We start from the raw sequence: 20959 nt of genomic DNA, 5'->3' as shown, positions 1-20959 counted from the left end.
ATAATTTATTTCCCTGTATTGCTGCTTCTTTTTACTCATCACAATATCCAATTACCATGTAACAATTCTTATTTACTGACTATTTGTGGGCAAAATTAACCAGTCAAAATGGAAATAAAATCTTAATACATGATCATCAAGAGTATCTAAATTATATACTTAAAACACTAAGAAAAAAGAATAATAAGATCCTTGATTAAGTTATGCAATTTTCAGCACATCAACAGAATATGAAGCAACATGGCACAGTTTGGGCACTTCAGATAAAAGTCTTGGTTGTTAGTCATGCCACTAACTAGCTGTGTGATCTCCAGTTTCTTTATCTGTAAAATAAGGGGAGGGAGTAACTAGATGATAACAGCAACATATGTTTACATAATGCTTTAATGCTTATAAATAGCAGAAATACTATTACTATTATTTTTATAGATGAGGAAACAGAAACTCAAACAAGTGAAAAGAATTGCCTAGGACAAACCACTATTAGCTGTAGAGCCAGGCCTAGAACCTCATTCTTTTAAAGCCAAGACCAATGTTCTTTCCCTTATGCCATGTTCCCAAGGATCTTCTAAATCTAAAAGTCTATGCTTCTAAAATGAACCAGTATAATGCAAGATTTAAAATCATTACTTTAGCTATAAAAACAATAAAGAATTCATAAATTTGTAAAGTCTCTTCTCAAAGAAAAATATGACTGATGAGGTGTACTAAAGAAAACCAAACTGAATAAAATTCCAGGTCAGTATTACACACATTCAAATAGTCTCCAGAGTTCAACATGAATATATTTTAATGTCATCATTAGTTGTTCCGATTTCTTCTCAAAAAAATTTAAAGTTGCCTATTCTGATGGGAATAAGCTCATCTAAATACCACAGAAGATCAAGAAAGACAATTTTTTTTATCTGTTTCACATACTAATGTGGAAAAAAATGTTGCTAATAAGGAAAAATTGAGGGGGTGGAGAAATATCCAACTTAGCTCTGTCTTAACCCATCTACTGAATTCTGCCTTACTCTTTCATTGTCTCTTTTTTTTAAATCGATGTGCTAGGCTTAAATAGGTCTAGATCTCATACAACTTTAAGTAAGACCTCAACTTTAAAAAGTTTAATAAGCTGCACATCTCTAATATTTTAATCATGAAAGCAATGTAGGAAAACTAATTTTAATAAAAAAAGGATTCTGCTCTTTTCCTTATAATTGTGAAATAATGAAAACTTAAAGCAGATAAAGTGAAAGGCTCATAGATTTTCAGCTGGAACAGATTTTAGAGACTATCTAGTTTGATCCTCTCATTTAAGAGATAAAACTGAGGCCCAGGAAGATTAAATAATTAGCCTAACTCAACAATGGACAATTATTTAAAAACATGAAAATAAACTATCTGAACAACAGTGCCGTAAATTCAGTCCTGGCCAACTGATAATAAAGCATACCTCCCTCCTTCCTTTCAGAAGAGGTAGGTAGCTAAGGATGTGAGATGTGGTCACTATGTCATTTGGCTTTTGGTAAATGTTTTTTGGAACAGGTATGGGTTCACTGTTGAGATAAGAGGAGAAATAAATGGTATAAAAACAAAAAGCAACAATAAAAATTTTAAAATAATAAAAGCTATTTCCTAGTGGGAGAAAATTTTAAAAGTCAATTCAGGCAAAAGCAAAAAACAATGGGCATGTTGCTATTAAACAATGCACAACAATAATATAGTTGGGGTTATCTACTAAATTGTCTTTCTAAAAAACAAAAAAGTAAAACAATTTATAACTGAGTACTCAAGGTTTGGATCTGGATCACTAGAAATACTTTCATAAAAAAAAAATTGTGGAAAAGATCAAAGTTACCTGTAATAACAAACCATTTAAGAAAGTTGAAATGTGATAAAATATAGATGAGTCAATTTAGGTAGGAAGGAAAATATGAACTATTAAACCCTTACATGCAAATCTCTTAATATGAAAAGTCAAATCACAAAACTTATTAGATTTACTATTGAATACAACATATAAGCAATCATGGGTCATTACTGCCCACTATGCTGATCAGCTATGCCAGCATGTCAAGTGAAGAATTATTAAGGAAATGCAGGATTGATTTATGTTTTTACATAAAATACGGTTTAATTATTTCTTTGACATTCAATTTTCTTTACAAGTCATTCTGTTCTTCACAGTTAATGGTTTTGCTGTTGGCAGACTGAAAGAAATTTCTTTTCCCCTGAATCTACTATAAGCATGTTAACTCTTTATGCTCTAGAAGCCAAAGTCTACTGCTTACTTTTTTTTATAAGAATTTTTTGTATTTCTAACTTTTTTTGTGTGAGAGGCTATTTTGTATGATAGAAAGTTAGTCTCAAAGTCAGGAAAACTCAGGAAAATCAAGTCTCATATTTCAGTGGCCCAGGCAAACTCCTCTCTAATACCACAAAGTTGTAGAATAATAAATGAACTTTTCTCTACTGAGATCACAGGTCTGTGCCCCTCCCCTCACCATTTTCTCATTTGTTTGTATTAGATGTCTAAAATTTATGTAACTGTAGAGATTACTCATCAAATTATGTCAGAAAAGAGTTTGAAACTGTCCTTTCCCTAGTTTTTATTGCTCCTTATGAAATCAGACACAGGCAATTCTTTAAAAAAAATCTGAAACTTAGCTTACTGAAAACTAAAGAATTAATTTATTTTGAATGCTAAATCCTCTTAACTTTTTCTAAAAACAATAAAGCATTGTTGTTATTATAGCAGTGGCTACTACTGCTGCAGTGTAATTAAGGATACATCAATATCTCATTAAAAGTTGTTAATGCTACCATAAATATGTGCTCCAGGCAGAAAACTGGCACAGCCTCAAATCCAAGTGAATTGAGTAATAAAAATTCAGGTGGATGATTTTATGTTAGAAAAGGGCAAAGAGAAAAATATAATTTACATAATTTTAACTTAAAAATTATAATCAATAATACTGGAAGTTAACAATCACTAAGTATTTAAATCATTTTTCAGAATGTCTTTATAACACATTATAACATAGTCTACTATCTACAAACATCTCTTTCTTTCAACAAAACTATTTTCCCCTACAACCTTATATTTAAATTTTTTAAAAGTGGTACTTTTATTAGATCTCATTTTCCCTAATAATTTTTACTAATTTATTCCATGTAACAAAAATGTGTTAATATAACTTAGTATTTATTAAGTCGTTATGATCAGAATGAGAACAATGTTTTTAAATTATTATAAATGATTAAAAAACACTAGGCAAAACAATTTCTATATCGAAAGCTACAATAATAATCTTTAAAACTATCCACATCAAGATTTTAAATGTATTTTAACTCATGAAAATAAAGTCCAGGTCATAAACCTTTCGTTTTAAAACTATCATAACTATATACCATCTATGATGCTGTATATTTCATCTAAATACTCAAAAATAAGCATATTATTGAAAATCTTGAAAGGCAGTTATCAGATAAAAAAATCTCAGCTCATCAATTATAAGTATATAAAAGATTTGTTTTAAATTGGGAATAAATAGTTTGGGGAAACTTTAAAAATTTTATTGATGATTCTAATTCAAGCTACGTTATAAATAATTGAAGTCCCTTACTATCATGTCTGATCTGTTATAATGGGATAGTTTACTTAAGTTTCTAGTGGAAAATTATCCACAGCACTAAAAAGATGACTAGAAAGAAATGGTACTGAATGGCACCCTCATTGGCAGTCTGTGTATAGAAATAAAAAACTAGACACGGATGGGATCTAGACAAGCTTGCACCGCAATGGGTCTCTCAGAAATGGAGCTGAGGCACATGGCAGGGCAGTGTCGGAAGCTTGCACTGCCACTGGCCGTATTGTACCTGGTCTGTGGATAAATAGAGGCCTTCAGTTTCCAGTGCTGTCAATCTGGCACCTTTCACGAGCACTATATTCACTTTAAAGAAAACAAAAAAACAAACTACAGTTAAAAGAACAAAGGAACTTAAAAACAAGAAACCTCTACTGAAGCAATTTCATAGTTGTGATACAAACCAAAAGAAAAAAAGACAAAAGATGTTCTAGGAGCAATAATGTTTTTTATTTTAATTTAAAAATTAAATTTATGTTAATTTATATCACAACCTTAAAAAGAGGGTTCTGGTAAGGATGGGGACCCATTTTTCCTAAATAGCTAAACATTGTTTTTGTTGTTGTTTTAATCTCTCTATCAGTATTGCCATTTTTACAAAAATAGTTTGGATGCTATTTTAAAAAGTACAAATCACTTCATCTCTAAAATAAGTTTTTTTTAAAAGCTACATTTGCTATAGATCCAAAGCATAACCAAAGTTTATCTCCTATGATGTTTGGATAGCTAACTCACAAAATCTGAAATGCTTTGTTTATAGGTATAAAATGTCTGTATAGACCATACCTGCAATTGTCCATTCAATGAACTCAAGTCTTCTGCTTTCTTCTCCAAAGACTGAACCCAGACTTTCCTTTTTTGACGGCACCTTGAAGCTGCTGCTCTATTTCGCTCTAGAAATTTCCTCCTTTTTTCATCAGGGTCTTCATTGGCTGCTCTTCTTCTACGCCCACCTGTATTTTGTGTCTGTGGTGCTGGGTGAGCTGGAGAAGCCTATAATAAAAAATATATATTTATTCTACTTAGTGAAAGAGGTAAATTAGAGAAGGTCTGCCATCATACAATTTCAATACAAGGGGCCAGGGCTAAAAACTGGTTATCAGTCTCTAGCCACATGAGTTTATTTTTGAGAATATAATTTGATTTATGAATTGAATGATGTGTAATAAGATTATTACAAAAGGTTTTCAAAAGAATGGTGCAGGGCAGGTGGGTAGCTCAGTGAATTGAGAGCCAAGCCTAGAGATGGGAGGTTCTAGGTTCAAATCTGACCAAATGTGTGACCCTGGGCAAGTCACTTGACCCTCATTGCCTAGCCTTACTACTCTTCTGCCTTGGAGCCAATACACAGTATTGATTCCAAGATGGAAGGTAAGGGTTTAAAAAAAAAAAAAAAGAATGGTACAAATGGAAAAAAGTAATTTTCTTCAGAATCCCAATTTTTCTATGTATACATTAACAAGTTTATTAGAGTATTTATTATTTGACATATTACAATCAAGGTTTTATTAGTTTATGATTAGAAATCACTAACTTAAGGATATACAAAAGTCTTATTCAAATTCAACAGATAGTCATATGATACATATTATAAAATTCCATTTTTTAACCAGAAAATTTGATTGTCAGTCCCAAGCTCTAAGTCTAACAGCTTCCTGCTGCCTCTAAGAAAAAAATGTAAACTCCTCTATTTAACTTCTGAAGCCAAGACTTGACCTTAACCTTATCTTTCAAGACTCAAAGGAAAGGCTCTGTTTCCCACAGTCTTCAATCAAGTTAAACACACATATTTTTACTAGTCTTCATGACTTTGTACTAGCCCATCTTTTATGCCTGGAGTCTCATAGCAGTCTTTCTCTTTATGACTCAGCTCAAGGCCTAACTTCTACATGATACTAATTACCTGGTATTCATTAAATTTCCATTTATTCTGTTATGTGCTCATACAGAATGTTCAAAAAGTCTTAGTGCAGATGTATACTTTAATAACTTAAAACTGTACTAAGACTTTTGAGGGGAGAGAGAAACAGAGAGAAATAGAGAGAGCTCATGCCATTCCCATCCCTGCACTGATTACAAGTTACTGGAGAGTGAGAATTATTCCATTTTTATTTGTGCCTCTAATGCCTAGAATAGTCGTTGTTACTTAGCAAGTACACATAATATTAAATATATATTGATGTGTAAGTATAATTTTGAATTCTGTTTCTTTTTAGGTGGTGGTATTTATTAAGGGAGTAGAATCATTCTTTTTTTACAGGCCAGACCATCCAATTCTCACTACTCAATTTCCTAGAGCAGAAGGCTATTCACCTTTTTTGTGAAATGGGCCCTTTGCCAGTCTGGTGAAACATACCCCTTTTTCAGGGCATAAAAAATGTTAAGATTATAAAGAAAACCAGTAATAGTTCACAAATATGAAAAAAAAACCCCACCAAATTAAAGGATCTCAGAATAGGAACCGCTGGTATAGAGACTCCTTGCCAATGTCATGACCCAATCACAAGCCTACATTGTAAGATACACTGTCGGTCCTTTCACACAAATGATGCTACAGAATACTGTGACAATGGAAGAATAGCTCAGGGAGAGGTGATAGGAAGAGAACATGTGTTTCCTGAGAATCAGGTCCCAGGCAGGGTAAGAACCAACTGATAGCTGAAGATACAAATCAAAAATCTGCCATCTTGGTAGAAGATATCCCAGACTAAAATTCATGAAGATATAGTAAAATTTTGAAATAGATAACCAGTTAAAAAAGGCTTAATCCTTAAAATTTCAGAACATAATAGTATCTGATAATTAAGAAAATATATTTACTCCTGGTATCAGGCCTGAAGATTTTTCTAATCCTCTTGAATTTCCTGATAATAATACCTAGCATAACTCTCTCTTAGAGAAAAATGGAAAGTGGTTGATTTTTTTCATTTATATTCTTCACTAAAGTCCTTCATTAGTTAACAAATTACTGCTTTATATAAGTGCTAACATTGATTTTTTTAAATTATTTTCTGTGAGTGACAAAGATACAGAAAAAGACACACAGAGAAAGAGGCCAATGTTTCATGAAATTTGAAAAATAAAGGAATTTTACTAAGACTTTAGAAAAATGAAATATACTTCTTCCATATCAGTATATATGTGCACATATGTTTGACTAGCATTCACTACTAATTTACCATCAATACTTTAGTAGGTCTTTCCCTCAAACTTTTACTGCACTTTGGAGTCAAAGAACATGAAACTTTAGAAGCATCATCTTTAAAGATACATTTGATAAGGTCATGTATTATGGCAATTTAGCCCTTAAAAATCTGTTCAACAGAAAAGAAAAAAGGAGGCAGCAACAATCACAACACAATACAGGATAAAGAGTAACAGGGGTTGTCAGGTTAAATATACCGGAGTTTCTGTTGTGGATGTAGCAGGCTGTTGTAATGACTGTGCTCGCGATTCCTCTGACTGAGTCCTACCCAATCCACTTGCATGTCCCTTGACTGCATCTCCATTTGTTACCTGAGGATGTTGCTGAGTCAAAGCAGCTTTTAATCTCTGAAAATTAAAATACATACTATAATAATTATGCTTAACCCTTCAAAAAAAGAAAAACAACCCCAAAAAAAGACATATCACAGATAATTATAATATGCAATTACTTATCTGGCTAATGAAGCAGCAAAGAAACAATAGCACTAAAAATTAAATAATTTAAAACTGGTTTTGATTTGCTACATTGAAAGGCAAAATCAAAGAAAGTAACTAAGTCTGGAGGCATTCAAATTTTGTCAAAACTAATTTCTAATTAAGCTATTATTTAAAATAAGCCTTTAGTACCAACCATGTATAGAATCAAACTTTTTTTAAAGATCCCCAGTCTTCAAACTGAGTTAAATAAACTTATATAATGAAGCACATATTTAGAAATTATTTTGAATTAATTATTTGAAGGCCATTTTGTAAAAAAAGTAAAATGCAGATTCCTTTACTAACAAATACAGAAATCTAAGTTATTGTGCTCAACCAGATAAATGACTACAAATTAAAATGTAATCTAAACTTTTATTTAATAGAATACATTCTACAGCTGAACTACAATGTTCTAAATAGAAGTATGTATGTGTATATACACATGCACACACATGACCTGGAACTCTTATCATATGTGGCAAATGGCAAATCCTTGTTTGTTATCTCATTAATTCATTGTCCTAGGACAAGAATATTTATCCTATAGCATCTGTAAGGAAAATCTTTTTCTAATGTAATGGACTTTGCTACTAGTAGCAATGTAACAAGTCAGGACACTCCTGAAAGACTTATGGAAAAGAATGCTAACCACACTGAGAGAAAGAACTATGGAAATAGAAATGCAAAAGCAAAACATATGACATCACTTATCACCTGTATATATGGGTATATGATTTGGGGTTTAGGCTTTAAAAGATCACTCCATAGCAAAAATGAATGATATGGAAATAGATATCAAGTGACAACCTTTGTACAACCCAGTGGAATTGCTTCTCGGCTCTGGGAGTGGGGAGAGAAGAGGAGAGGGAAAGAAAATGAATCATGTAAACACGGAAAAATATTTAAAAATAAAAATTAAAAAAAAAAAAAGAAAATCTATTTCTAGTCCTGGAATTTTCCTACCTGCTGCCGGGAGATGATTCTTTTGACCCTTTTCACCACCATTTAATTGTTAATGACTCAGGAATGAATAATGAAGTCTTTCTATATATTCAAGCAAACTCTGGGTTCACACTATCTCAAGTTCATTATGACATGTTTTCATTCATGAGCAAAGATGTCATCACACTCAAAAAATCCCCTGGATATGACATCAGAATGAAGTGAATATCTAAGTTGGAAATCTGAATATTCACCTGGGACATCATTTATCACTCTCTGTGCTAGTGACCAATTTCACACGTAGATATCTTGTCTCCATCCCAAGGAGACTGTCAGTTCCCTGAGGGCAAGGTCTATGTCTCATATTTCTTTGTATCCTCTGCCCAGTACTTTCAATAATTAGAACCTGGTATTTATCAAATGACTGAAATTGGTTCCTCAATTCTACATTTCCCAAAGCTTGATTGGGCATCCCACCACCACCAGTGCATTATAATGTGTGAATTCTCATGAAGCTTTTATGATTGCCTTTTGTAAATGTGAAATAGGTCATTACAGTTGCTCAATCAATAAATAACTGTAATAGTTCGTTGTGGCAAGAAGGTTACACTCTCTCCCATTATCTGTCTTCTGGCTTCCCAGACTTCTTTAAAGTCTCTAATAAAGTTCTACTTTCTGCAAGAAGCTTTTGCTGATCCTCCTTTGTGGCATTTAAAATTATTGTAAGCCTTGGGAGACTACAACTTCCAGGACTCCCTTCTACAACTTTCCCCGACACCTCCCACTTCCTTTGTGGAAGGTGTTGAAGAAAGTATCAAAGAGAAAGTTTGGCGCCTTTTCATGCTCTGCTCTCTAGAGCCTGGAAGCTGGCTGACTCTCTCTGATCCTGGACTCTCTAGTCCCTTTTCATCTACCTAACCTTTTCCCTTTCCTAATCTAAATAAAACCTATTCTAAACCCTAACTTGCTCTCTGATCTTTTATTTGAGCCCCGAAGGGCTCTGGTCAATTTCCCCTTGCCAGGGCTGGTGACCGCTACCTTCCTCTCTCCTTTCTCACATTCAACCTTCCTTCTACCTACCTTCCCTTCTCCCCCTCACACCTTCATTCTAGCACCTTTTCTCTGTTGTTTATTTCCAATTTATCCTGTATATAATTTGTAAATTTTTCTCAGCATGCTGTCTTCTCCATTAGACGGTGAGTTCTTTGGGAACAAGGTCTATCTTTTGCTTTTCTTTGTATCCCAAGTACTTAGCACAGTGTGCCAAGGCACACAGTAGGTGTTTAATAAATGCTGATTGATTAATTCTAGATTTTCAAAAAACTATGACAACAAAATACAAGTTTGAGAAGATTCTACAACAATCCAGAAAAAACTAGATTACAGGTTGGGTGACGTATGGTGTCTGTCACCCAGGAACAGTCTATCTAATTTCAGTTATACTCATATGCCACAGGATGGGAAATCATGTGATGAATGTTTTTGGTCCCACCAACTCATAAAATCTGCTAAAGCACAGAGGAACAAGTACTAAAGCAAATGATGACTTCACGTGTCCTTAAATTATTAAATCTGAAAACTGAAGGAGTGAACTGTTTAATTTATTCCAGAAGATACTTTAAAAAAAAAATTGTAATGCCCTGGTTAGTAGCAACTAATGCACTGGTATTTATTATATTTCCTTGAAAACCACACTGAGAAGACCTGAGCACCAACTTTTGGGTTTTGACTCTGCTATGTGCTGCTATCTGTGTGAACAAATAACTGAGTTTCTTATCTTCTGTTTTCTCATCAGTAAAATGAGGAAACTGGACCTATTCCTAAGGTTCCTTCCAATTCTAAATCTATGAACCCGGTTCAACTCAATTTGATGAGAATAAACATTACTCTGAATGAAGTGGAAGCATTTTTCAAATTATGATTTCTTTTTTAAAAATAATTTTTAAAATGTCATCGCTCCATATCCACTAAACTTTTTTTTTTAACCCTTACCTTCCATCTTAGACTCAATACTATGTATTGGTTCCAAGGCAGAAGAGTGGTATGGGTTAGGCAAGGGGGGTTAAGTGATTTGCCCAGGGTCACACAGCTAGGAAATGTCTGAGGCCAGATTTGAACATAGGATGGCCTGGATCTCAATCCACTAAGCTAAACTTTTAACATAAAAAATGAGACTTGGAACCAGGGAAAAAATAAACAAGATACCAGAACTTTTGCTGAAGAAACACTTGTTTCTATATTAAGAGTTCATATCAAAAAAGATTTGTGCCAAAGCATATATGTTAAACTGACTTACGAGAAAAATCTTAAACGGTTTTCAGGGCTTTTGCAAGAATATGGCTATGAGAAGTAAAAATAACAAAACACTTTCCTCATTCAAAAACACCTGGTAAGGGGGCAGCTGGGTAGCTCAGTGGATTGAGAGCCAGTCCTAGAGACGGGAGGTCCTAGGTTAAAATTTGGTCTCAAGACAATTCCCAGCTGTGTGACCCTGGGCAAGTCACTTGACCCTCACTGCCTACCCTTACCACTCCTCTGCCTTGGAGCAATACACAGTATTGACTCCAAGAGGGAAGGTAAGGATTTTATAAAACAAACAAACAAACAAACAAAACAAAAACACCTGGTATAAAGTATTATAATACTTTCATTTATTCACCAAGGATTTACTAGTGCTTTCTATGGGTTGGACATAGTATTAGGGGCTAAGGACACAAAAAAAAGTCTACCTTCAACAAGTTTACACTCTAATAGGAGGTGGATACAACATTTACACAGCTAAGTAAACACATGATAATTTTAAGTGGAAGAAAACACTAATAACTAAGGAGCTTTAGAAAGTCTTCTATAGGATGTGGCACCTAAACTGAGATCCTTGAAAGAAGAAAGGGGTTTTAATAAGTGGTAGTGAGGAAGAAGTACATTCTAGGTATTGAGGTGCAGCAGCCTTTGCAAAACAGTAAGGCAGGAGATAGAATGCTAATATAACAATAGTTATGTGATCTCATTTGTAAAAATCTTATTATTCTAATTCCAATTTTCTGGATGTGAGAACTAAGGCTGAAAGAAGTTACATAATTTTGCCAGGTGCACCCAGCAGCTTGTGAGAATTTATTTTTCATATATTGTACTGTCTTATCAGTGCTCTAGGGTAGAAAGGCCCTAAATCAATTCCTATTTTATTAGGGAGAATTATTATGGGTCTGGGTCAGAGATTTCTTCATAGTCTACAGCTTTTTGCATTCTCTTTGTCCTTAGAAATGTCAAAGAATGTCTTTCTTTTCAACAGAGTTCAGTTAATAAATGCAGAGGAAAAGGGTTCTTTTTTCCTGCATATGTGACAAACCCCTCATCTGTCCACCTGTTGGGATGGGAAGGGGTAAATGGTTTGATGGACTACCTCTTAATTAGCTATCCACCAATTAGAAATGTCTTAGAATGTTCAAAGGAGGGACTAAATGAGTACAGAACTCACTCCGCTAGGCAAAGCTGCTTTCCCCAACTTGAATAAAGTCAATTATTATAAAATCATTTCCTTATTTCTATTTAAAAAAAATTTAACGAATAATGTACTGCTAGAGGAATAATTTCAAGGATTTAACTCCTAAATCTTCACAAATAATGGTTAGGTTGGCCCAATTTTGTTAATTTGCATTTGTGAAAATACTTATTATGTGAAAGAGATACAGAGATAAAAATGAAATCATCCCTTTGCTCCTTCAGGAGTTGACATTCTACTTAGGGAATACATGATATACAAACAGAAGTAAATATAAAATCATGTTGAGGGCTAGAACACTAAAAACGGGGGGTAGGGATGGGCATCAAGAAAGGTCTCCTACAAAAGGTAGTACACTGAGTTATCTTGAAAGAAACTAGATTCCAAGAAGGATGTTAAGAGAGGAAGTGAGTTCCAGATAATGGAAGGCAACCTGTACAAAAACACAGATGGAAGATAAAATGTTAAGTAGAAAATATCAATTGCTATTAAGTTGGTCTGGTTGAATCATAGGGTACATAAAGGTGGGAAATACAAAACGAGCAGATTAGGCAGAATCTAATTTGTTGAAAAGTTAGGCTGTGTAACAGTGGTTCCCAAACTTTGTTTGGCCTACCGCCTCCTTTCCAGAAAAAATATTAACTAGCCTGCTGGAAATTAATTTTTTTTAATTTTAATAGCAATTAATAGGAAAGATAAATGCACCTGTGGCCATCACCACCTCCCTGGATCGCCGCAGCACCCACCAGGGGACGGTGGCACCCACTTTGGGAATCACTGCTATAGAATATGCATTTTATGTTGAAGGCAAGAGGGAACTACTGAGGAGGGGGTTATCTTGGGAATATTCATTTGGCTGCTGGGTAAAGAATGAATTACAAAGGAAAAGACAAGAAGCAAGATTAATTAGGAGGGGGATATTATGGAGGTAGAATCTATTATAAGTGTTGGAAAATGACTAGATATAGGAAAGAAGAATGGAAAGATCAAGGATGATTTGGGGGTTGTGAATCTTGGTTATTTGAGTTCTTAACAGAAATGGAGAAGCTTGGAAGAAGATAGATGTTAAGGAGAGAAGGCAAATAAGTTCTATTTTAAGAAAGCTGAGTTTGAGATGCCCATGAAATAGCTAGGGAAAGATGTCCTACAGGCAGGTGGCAATGTGGTGCTGGTGTTCAGAAGGGAGCCAGGGACTGGAAATATAGTTTTGGAAGTCATTTGCCTAAAGACAATTTAATTCATGGAGGTGATGAGACTAAGAAAAGAAAGAGAGAAAAGAGAAGAGGACCTAAGTCAGAGTTTTGGGGAACACCTAAGCTTACTGGGCAAGAAATTATTAGAATCTATTAGCAGTTAGGTGGTTCAGTGGATAGGGGACTGAGTTCAAATCCCGTCTCAGACACATACTTAGCTGGGGACAAGTCAGCCTCTCTTTGCCTCAGTTTCTTCAACTATAAAATGAGGTTAATAAGAGGTCCTAACTCCTAGAGTTTTTGGGAAGCTCTAAGAATATAATATTTGTAAACATTTGTAAACATAGGGCCTGGCATACAGTAAGACCTATACAAATACTAGTTATTGGGACAACTCAGTGGATAGAATGTCAGGTCTGAAGTTGAGAGGGCCTGGGTTCAAACATGACTTCAGACACTTCCTAGCTATGTGACCCTGGGCAGTTTTCTAAATTCTTCACTAGTTTTATCCCCTGCTTATAAAGAGAAGTACTTCAGAGGCATAGGAAACTAGGACATTGGTGAGCTGAGAACTGTTACAAGATGGTGTGGAGCTGAGTGGCTTACAGTAATACCTAGATAGATGGAGGTGCCAAAAAGGAAGATGGCCTTGGGCAGGGACAACAGCAAAAAACTAAACTGATGAGATGAAAGCAGTGGAGATAAGACTTGGTAAGATTTTGGAGTGTACAGAGGGCAAAAGAGTTTTTCAGATTTTTAAAACAATACTACATACTCAATTACTAAGTTGGTGCCTTCTCTATACCCAAATCATCTAATATTAGTGAGGTAAAGCACAGTAGATTAGTCTAGCTAAAGCATTTGGAGCTTCCTAGGAAGAACATGCCATAGAACCAAGGAGCATATAAAAGTTTTATCGTTAAAATAGCTTAACTCTTAACATTAATGAAATACAGTTATAGCACATAGGGGAGTCTGAAGTACATAAACATCACTCTCTTGAATAATCTTTAGTAGGGCAAGTTACTACCTGATAGAGCACTTAAAAGCAGCATCAGTATTCATTCATTATCCTCTCTTGACTGCCCTAGGGTATACAGTATGTATCCAGTGAGGAAGCTCTAATGTTTGCTCCATGCTGTTACATTGATTACAATGGATCTGCCTTGAAAAGTGTGCCACTGGGTATAAAATGTAAGAAGAGAATTGCAAGGGTTAATTAACACTGCTTCAAGTTTCTGTCAATTTATTTTAAAGCTTATAATAAGCTTACACAACAACTTAAATGAAGATCACACCCCTTCCCCAACAACAACATAACTAATTCTAAATATTTGACTATGGAGATAATACTAATAACACAGATGCTTTAAAAATCTAAGTATATGAATGTAAAAAATATGCCATTAAATAACAAATACTGTATGCTGAAGAGCTACTTACTCTAAATATTTAACTATATATATATAAAACTTACTATAACATCTTAATATTATATTTAATAATGATAGACAACTATTTTTATAAGGGAAGTTTCAGAATATATCCAAATGAAAAGTATTTTCCAAAAAAAATTACACATGAACAAGATACATTTTATAGTAACACAGAAAGTTAAAAACTAGAAAGGAGCTTGGAGATCATCTAATCCAGATGCTGAAATTGAAGCTAAGAGACCTGAAAGGTTTTGTCCACACAGCCAGTCAGGGACAGGCACAAGGCAAGGACATAGGTCTCCTGGCTCCTGGTGCAGTCCTCTTTCTTCTACATCTTAGAGATGTTAAAATAAAGACTTCTCACCAAAACAGGGTTTAAGGACAATTCTAGCATTTAAAAGCTTAAGATTAATAAAAACAACAAGAATAAGGTAAATGTCAGACAATCATTATTGAGGTAAATGATGATCTAGTAAAAAAGTCATTGTAAAGTGACAGTAAGTAGCTGGGAATTGAAGGTTATTTAAATATAATTTAGTAGGAAAAATAATGCATTCTCTGTGTAATATGTATAATGAAATTAAGCAAAAATTTATAATGAGGAATCCATTGTAAAGAAAATTGAGAACTGTCACTCTATATACCATACTATACAGCAATATGAAATCTGAAGAATAGTTTTCAGGGATAAATATAGCACTACTTAATGAAAGAACGAACAATTAGTCAGGTTTACCCAAGCTGGATAATAATTCTGCCATATTTATTCAAACAGGTAATTTGGCTAGTTTGTTATTCAAGTTCTATTGTGTTTATTTGAACCCTTGAAAACAAATCCTTATCACATCTGTCAAAACTTAGTAGGAATAGACTACTCCATCATAGCTCACAGAAATAAGATAATATTCTCCAGAAACAATTTATGAAAAAGTCAGATCCATATTTCATATATGCCACAAAAGCTCATCAGAGTAATAACCCTCCTTCTCCTGGGTGTTATCCTACCATCTGCTGCTCTATTACTTATCTTTATTTTGCAACTAATTAACAGCATAATCTTCTAAATTCAGCAAGTTAATTATCATTATTGTGGTCTTTGCAGCATCATCAGTCCTCATGAAGTCTTGTCTCTCTACCCCCAGAGAACATAGGAAAATGAAGTAGGTTGGGAGAGGGTCTGTTTCTTTGGAGTGGGCTCATTAGGTGTTTGCTGATTAGCTCGGCATGCAGAGAGGCAGGTCAGAAGAATTCTGCTGAACACAAGGTTCCATGCCGGGCTCAACCGAGTTAATGTAGGTTTCTGAACATTTGCCAAGCTGCCCTCTGTCAGCTCTCAGTAGAAACCCCCTGCAGAAAACCTACCGACTACCACTGTGTACAGAGATATTTCTCAGTTTGTCACACAAGTCTTTATAGAATGATACTGGAGGGTACAAGTTAAACAATTTAACAAGTCTTCTTAAATTAAACTCTTAAGATGATGAACATTTTCTTAGAAATTCTATTTTAAATGTTTAGTCTAAAAGAAAACAAGGAAATTTATACCTGTTTTGGTAAGAAGTTATTATTAATACTTTACATTTGTACAGTTTTCAAGTATTGCTCACATGATCTTGTTTGGTCCTTACAACTCTATAATGTAGCAGTACAAGTATTATCATTACTATCTTACAAATAAGGAAACTGAGGCTCTGAGTTAAACATCAATGACTACAGTGGCAGCAAATAGTGAAGCTAAGATCTGAACTGACACCAAGTTTTTAATTTTTTAAATACTAAATAACCTCTTAAATATTTCATTTACTTAATTTAATATTAATATCAACATTTTTAATATTTAATATAATAAAATACTTTAATAATATTAAATAACCTTTTAATGATAATCAATATTTTAGGTGGCTAGAACAAATATACTCAAATAATTGAAAATTATTCAATATCATTACAGACAGTATTTAAAGATTCAACATATAAAAAACCAAACTCATTCTTAATCCGGATTATGCTTTTCTGGTAACAAAATTGAAAGATAACCATAGCATTCTACAAATATTATCTTTAAAGATGTACATGCATACTTTAAAATTACTTCAGAGAATTTTTGTTCTGGAGACTGAGGGAGATAATGCAAGTATCATCCCCATTTTATAGATAAGGAAATGGAATGAATTAAGAGAATTGTCCATGTCATGCCAAATCCTGCCAGGATTTGGATTTGGGTGCTTTTCATTGTACTCTCTCCACTGCCCTTTGGTTCTTCTAATAAGGAAATAACATGTCAGAAGGATTATGAAAATCTAAAATTTGAAATACCTATTTGGACAATTTCTCAAGTTTTTGTTCAGCTGTAGGAAAAATCCTCTTCTTAATTACTACTGTTTTGTCATTTCTGGTAGATCATTTTTGGAACTTTTTTCAGGTCATTTTATCATGAACTCTAGCTTTGAATCCTCTAGTGGAGTGATGGGCAAACTTTTTAAAGAAGGGGCCAAAGGAAAGAAAATGCTCATCTGTCAGTGTTTCTAAGGCAACTCTTTCAAAGTTTCGTTGTATCGTATCCTACTCATTGTATTCGTCAGATTAGGAATAATATAGCAGGCCAGATGGAACATTTCAGGGGGCCACATCTGGCCTGTGGGGCCATAATTTGCCCCATCACTGTTCTAGTGGAACCCTAACAGTTTTTTTTTAAGAATTTAGTGGCTATACACCTAAATGGTAACTTCCTAAGCTACGGCCTGGGAATAAGAAGCAAGCTAGTTTTCCTTTGGCCAACAACAGCTTGAACTACAGAGTAAATGAACCAAGGGTATCTGCAGAATAATGAAAAATCCATCTAAGTTAACAATGACATAATTCTAAGATTATAACACAGATGTAAATGGTGATAACACCCTCTCTTGCCCACCAAAAAAAATGACAAGGCATTTATATCACTGAAAAGGTCATATGGTATAAGAAGTATAAAGCAAACTGGTCTTGGAACCAGAAAACCAGCTTTCAATTCCCAGTTCCACCAAGATATGAGATCTCGGGAAAGTCACAGAACCTGTTTGCTTACCTAAAAAATGGAAATAACAATATTTGAATGATGTACTTTTTAGGGTTCTTATGAATGTTATCGTGACCTAGGCATGAACAAATCTGAGTAAGAATCAACTCAAAACACACAAAATCTGATAACATTCTTGATAGTTTATATTGTTTATATTTCATATATTAATTTTTTTCATATTTTTCAAATAATTTTAATCCTTAAAAATTATAGTTGTATATAAATCTGACAACTCACTCATAAGCAGACAACAGCAAAGCTAGTAACAAGTACCATGTAAGTACCATACAAAATAAAATCATAAAAAAATTAGATGCTTTTAAAAATTAAATAACCCAATACTGTGATGAATCCTGGTTTTTTAAAAAGCTGCCTAATTTTGTAGAACTATGAATGCTCATTAGTTATTATGACAAATCTTTAAAAAGTTACTTTCTCAATGAACACCGGAACTATTCTTTTCCCTCTCTAACCAATGCTTGGTTGGTTGTTGTTTAGTCTGACTCTTTGTGACTCTATTTGAGGTTTCCTTGGCCAAATCACTGGGGTGGTTTGTCATTTCCTTCTCTGGCTCATTTTGCAGATGAGGAAAATAAGGGAAACAGGATTAAGTGACTTGCACAGGGTCACACAGTAAATGTCTGAGGATCTGAACTCGGGTCCTCCAGATTCCAAGCCCAGTATTTTATCCACTGTGCCACAGTGCCCTTATACTTGGCAGATATTCTATATTCTATATTCTAAGGACTGATGACTAGTTAACACAGAAATTTGATGTATTAGAGAAGAGAGAATTAAGAAATATGATCATGAAGAATTATAGCTACAATATTTAAAGGGCAGCAGAGCCTAAGTTCAAATCCAAGGAGAAATAATGATAATCTGAAGCTAACTTTTATCAAGTAAAAGAGATAAGACTGAAACATGCTAATGATCACAGGACAAAAGTAAACTAAGGGAGTATATTTGGAAACAATTACCGACTGACATTTGGGGAAGAGTGGAGAAGAGCAAATAGTATTTAAATGAATATTATATCCTATATTACATAAGAAGAATCAGGTAATGTTAGTGCTGTAAGCTGATACCTATAGCTATTTGATGGTGGTAGAGTCAAAAATCGTGTGTGTTTGTGTATTTCTACATTACTCTGATTTACTATAGGCTATGATTCCCTAACAGATCAATGTTCAAAGAATATGAAAACACCTCTTAAAAGAATATTGAACTATTAAGAAAAGCAAATCAAAATAACTCATCAGGTTTTAACCTGATGCTTTGACTATGCATAAGGCACGTGGCAGGTAGCTCTGAGTGGGGGCCTAGTCAGCCCTGTTCCCCCTTTCCCTTATATTAAAGAGTGGCTTTTATGACTATTTAATAGTTCTGTGCTTTTTCAAAGTTAATAATTTTGTTTGTGCATCAATTACATTAAACTTTTGCCATTTCTGACTAAATACTTGTTCTCATAGTTTCTCAATTTGTCAAATTGTTTCCAAAGTGTCACAGTTTGGTCCCAAACCAATTCCCAAAACATGGTTAGATACACGTACATCCTCAGTTATGTTCTGTATATAACACCAAAGTAAAATTTCTAGTCCCGTTATCCTATAATAGTGCCTTATCAGATGTGTAATCATGTGATCACAGCGTTATGTATGTTTCCTTAATTTTTTCCAGTGTAATTGTCAGACTGGGCTATTTGAAAATATGACTGCTGGGCATGACCATTAAAAGTTATCTTGAAATCATCATAAACATCCACAAAGCTGCCTTTTAATGCAACATTAAGGTTGATTCTCGATTTACATTTATCCTCTGCTTATGCTACTATTCTTCTATTTAGCAGAATTTCAAATGAATGATTTGGTGACACTGATCATTCAATTATTGGTTCAGTAGAGTTTCTGTGAGATTATAACTGGTGTGCTAATGGTGGAAAAGAAAGACATCTGAAGAGATAAGAATCTCTTACAAAGGGTAATTTTACATATTTGTTTTTTAGTCCTTTTCCATCATGTCTGGCTCTTTTCAGTTTGGAGTTTTCTTGGCAAAGCTATTGGAGTAGTTTGCCATTTTCTTCTCCAGATCAATTTTACAGATGAAGGAAGTGAAGCAAATGAAGGTTAAGTGACTTGCACAGGGTCACACAGGAAGTGTCTAAGGGCACATCTGAATTCAGGTCTTCCTGACTCCAAACTGAATTTAAAGTGCATTTATTATTTAATATAGTGTTTAACATTAGCCAAAAAATAAGTACTTTAAAACATATTCATTTTTGTCACTGCTTAGATGACTAAAAAAAATTTCATCTCTTAGCAAGACAGGTTGTATAATTCTGCTATTCTCCATCATGTGTATGAGTGTGCATATTCACTTTATTTTTGTTTTAAATTAATATATAGAAACAAATCTGATGTGAAACTAGATAAAAGACTTTTAAATACTGGCACTCTTTAGATATGTTATGAGTAAAATTAATATAGATGGATATTATTAAAGATATTAGTGTTTTATTAATAGCCATATTGAGAATTAAAAAGAACTATGTCCTGCTAAGATCTAATTCAAAATGCCCCACCTTTTCCTGCTGAACAGGCCGTTTAGAGGACTTGAAAACTACATTTCCCAGGATTCCTCTTGTGTAATACATGTGGGCAGGAAGTGTGATCATGTAAACAGAGGTATAAAGTCTCAGAACTTGATTGAGATGCTTTTTTTCCTGCGGAACAAGCCAGGTGGGCAGAGGTAATGGTGGGGCATTTGAAGTACATCTTAACAGGTACGTGGCCTTCGTGATTACCAATATGGCTTTAAATAAACATTGAATATATCCATCTATATCAATATTATTCGTAACAGTTAAAAAATTCCAACATCAAAATTACCTTTACATATAATTATTTTATATTACGTTAAACATTCTAAGTTGTAACTCATTTCATTAAAAATGTTAAGACAGGGGGCAGCTGGGTAGCTCAGTGGATTGAGAGCCAGGCCTAGAGATTTGGGAGGTCCTAGGTTCAAATTTGGCCTCAGACACTTTCCAGCTGTGTGACCCTGGGCAAGTCACTTGACCCCCAATGCCTAACCTTACCACTCTTCTGCCTTGGAGCCAATACACAGTATTGACTACAAGATGGAAGGTAAGGGTTTTATTTTTTAAAAAATTGTTAAGATGTTCCATAAAATTTGTAAAATACAAGTTTAATATGAAGTCTTTAAGAAAACTATTATTAATCCCTAATTCCTGAATTACTTGTTTTTAATTCTTATAGACTACAACACATAAAATATTTTAAACTATTTTCTATTTAGTTTTATAATAATTTTTTTCATAATTATAGGTGAAATAAAATTTTCTATTTTATAATTATGATTTATCATAGAAATTTTAGTTTAGGGATTTTTGGGACCAAAAAAAAAAAATCATTGTAGTTAATGTAAGTACTCAATAACGAAATCTAAAAGAATATTATTAGAAGAATATAAAATTAGCCTGGAAGCTCACA

The 20959-nt window shown here is 33.8% G+C and overlaps 1 protein-coding gene across 1 annotated transcript in view; it reads right to left on the bottom strand.

Moving 5' to 3' along the window:
• The window catches only part of ATF2 (activating transcription factor 2), a 101849-nt gene that overhangs the window by 10534 nt on the left and 70356 nt on the right, over positions 1-20959 (bottom strand). Inside the window, exons 9-10 of the mRNA XM_044669774.1 lie at positions 7035-7184; positions 4419-4625 (exon numbers count right to left, since the gene is read on the bottom strand). Coding sequence (XP_044525709.1) covers positions 4419-4625; positions 7035-7184 — 357 coding nt within the window. The remainder of the gene's footprint in view (positions 1-4418; positions 4626-7034; positions 7185-20959) is intronic.

Source organism: Gracilinanus agilis, chromosome 3 (assembly GCF_016433145.1).
Source record: "Gracilinanus agilis isolate LMUSP501 chromosome 3, AgileGrace, whole genome shotgun sequence".
Classification (NCBI taxonomy): domain Eukaryota; kingdom Metazoa; phylum Chordata; class Mammalia; order Didelphimorphia; family Didelphidae; genus Gracilinanus; species Gracilinanus agilis.
This window is presented reverse-complemented; position numbering and strand designations above follow the sequence as displayed.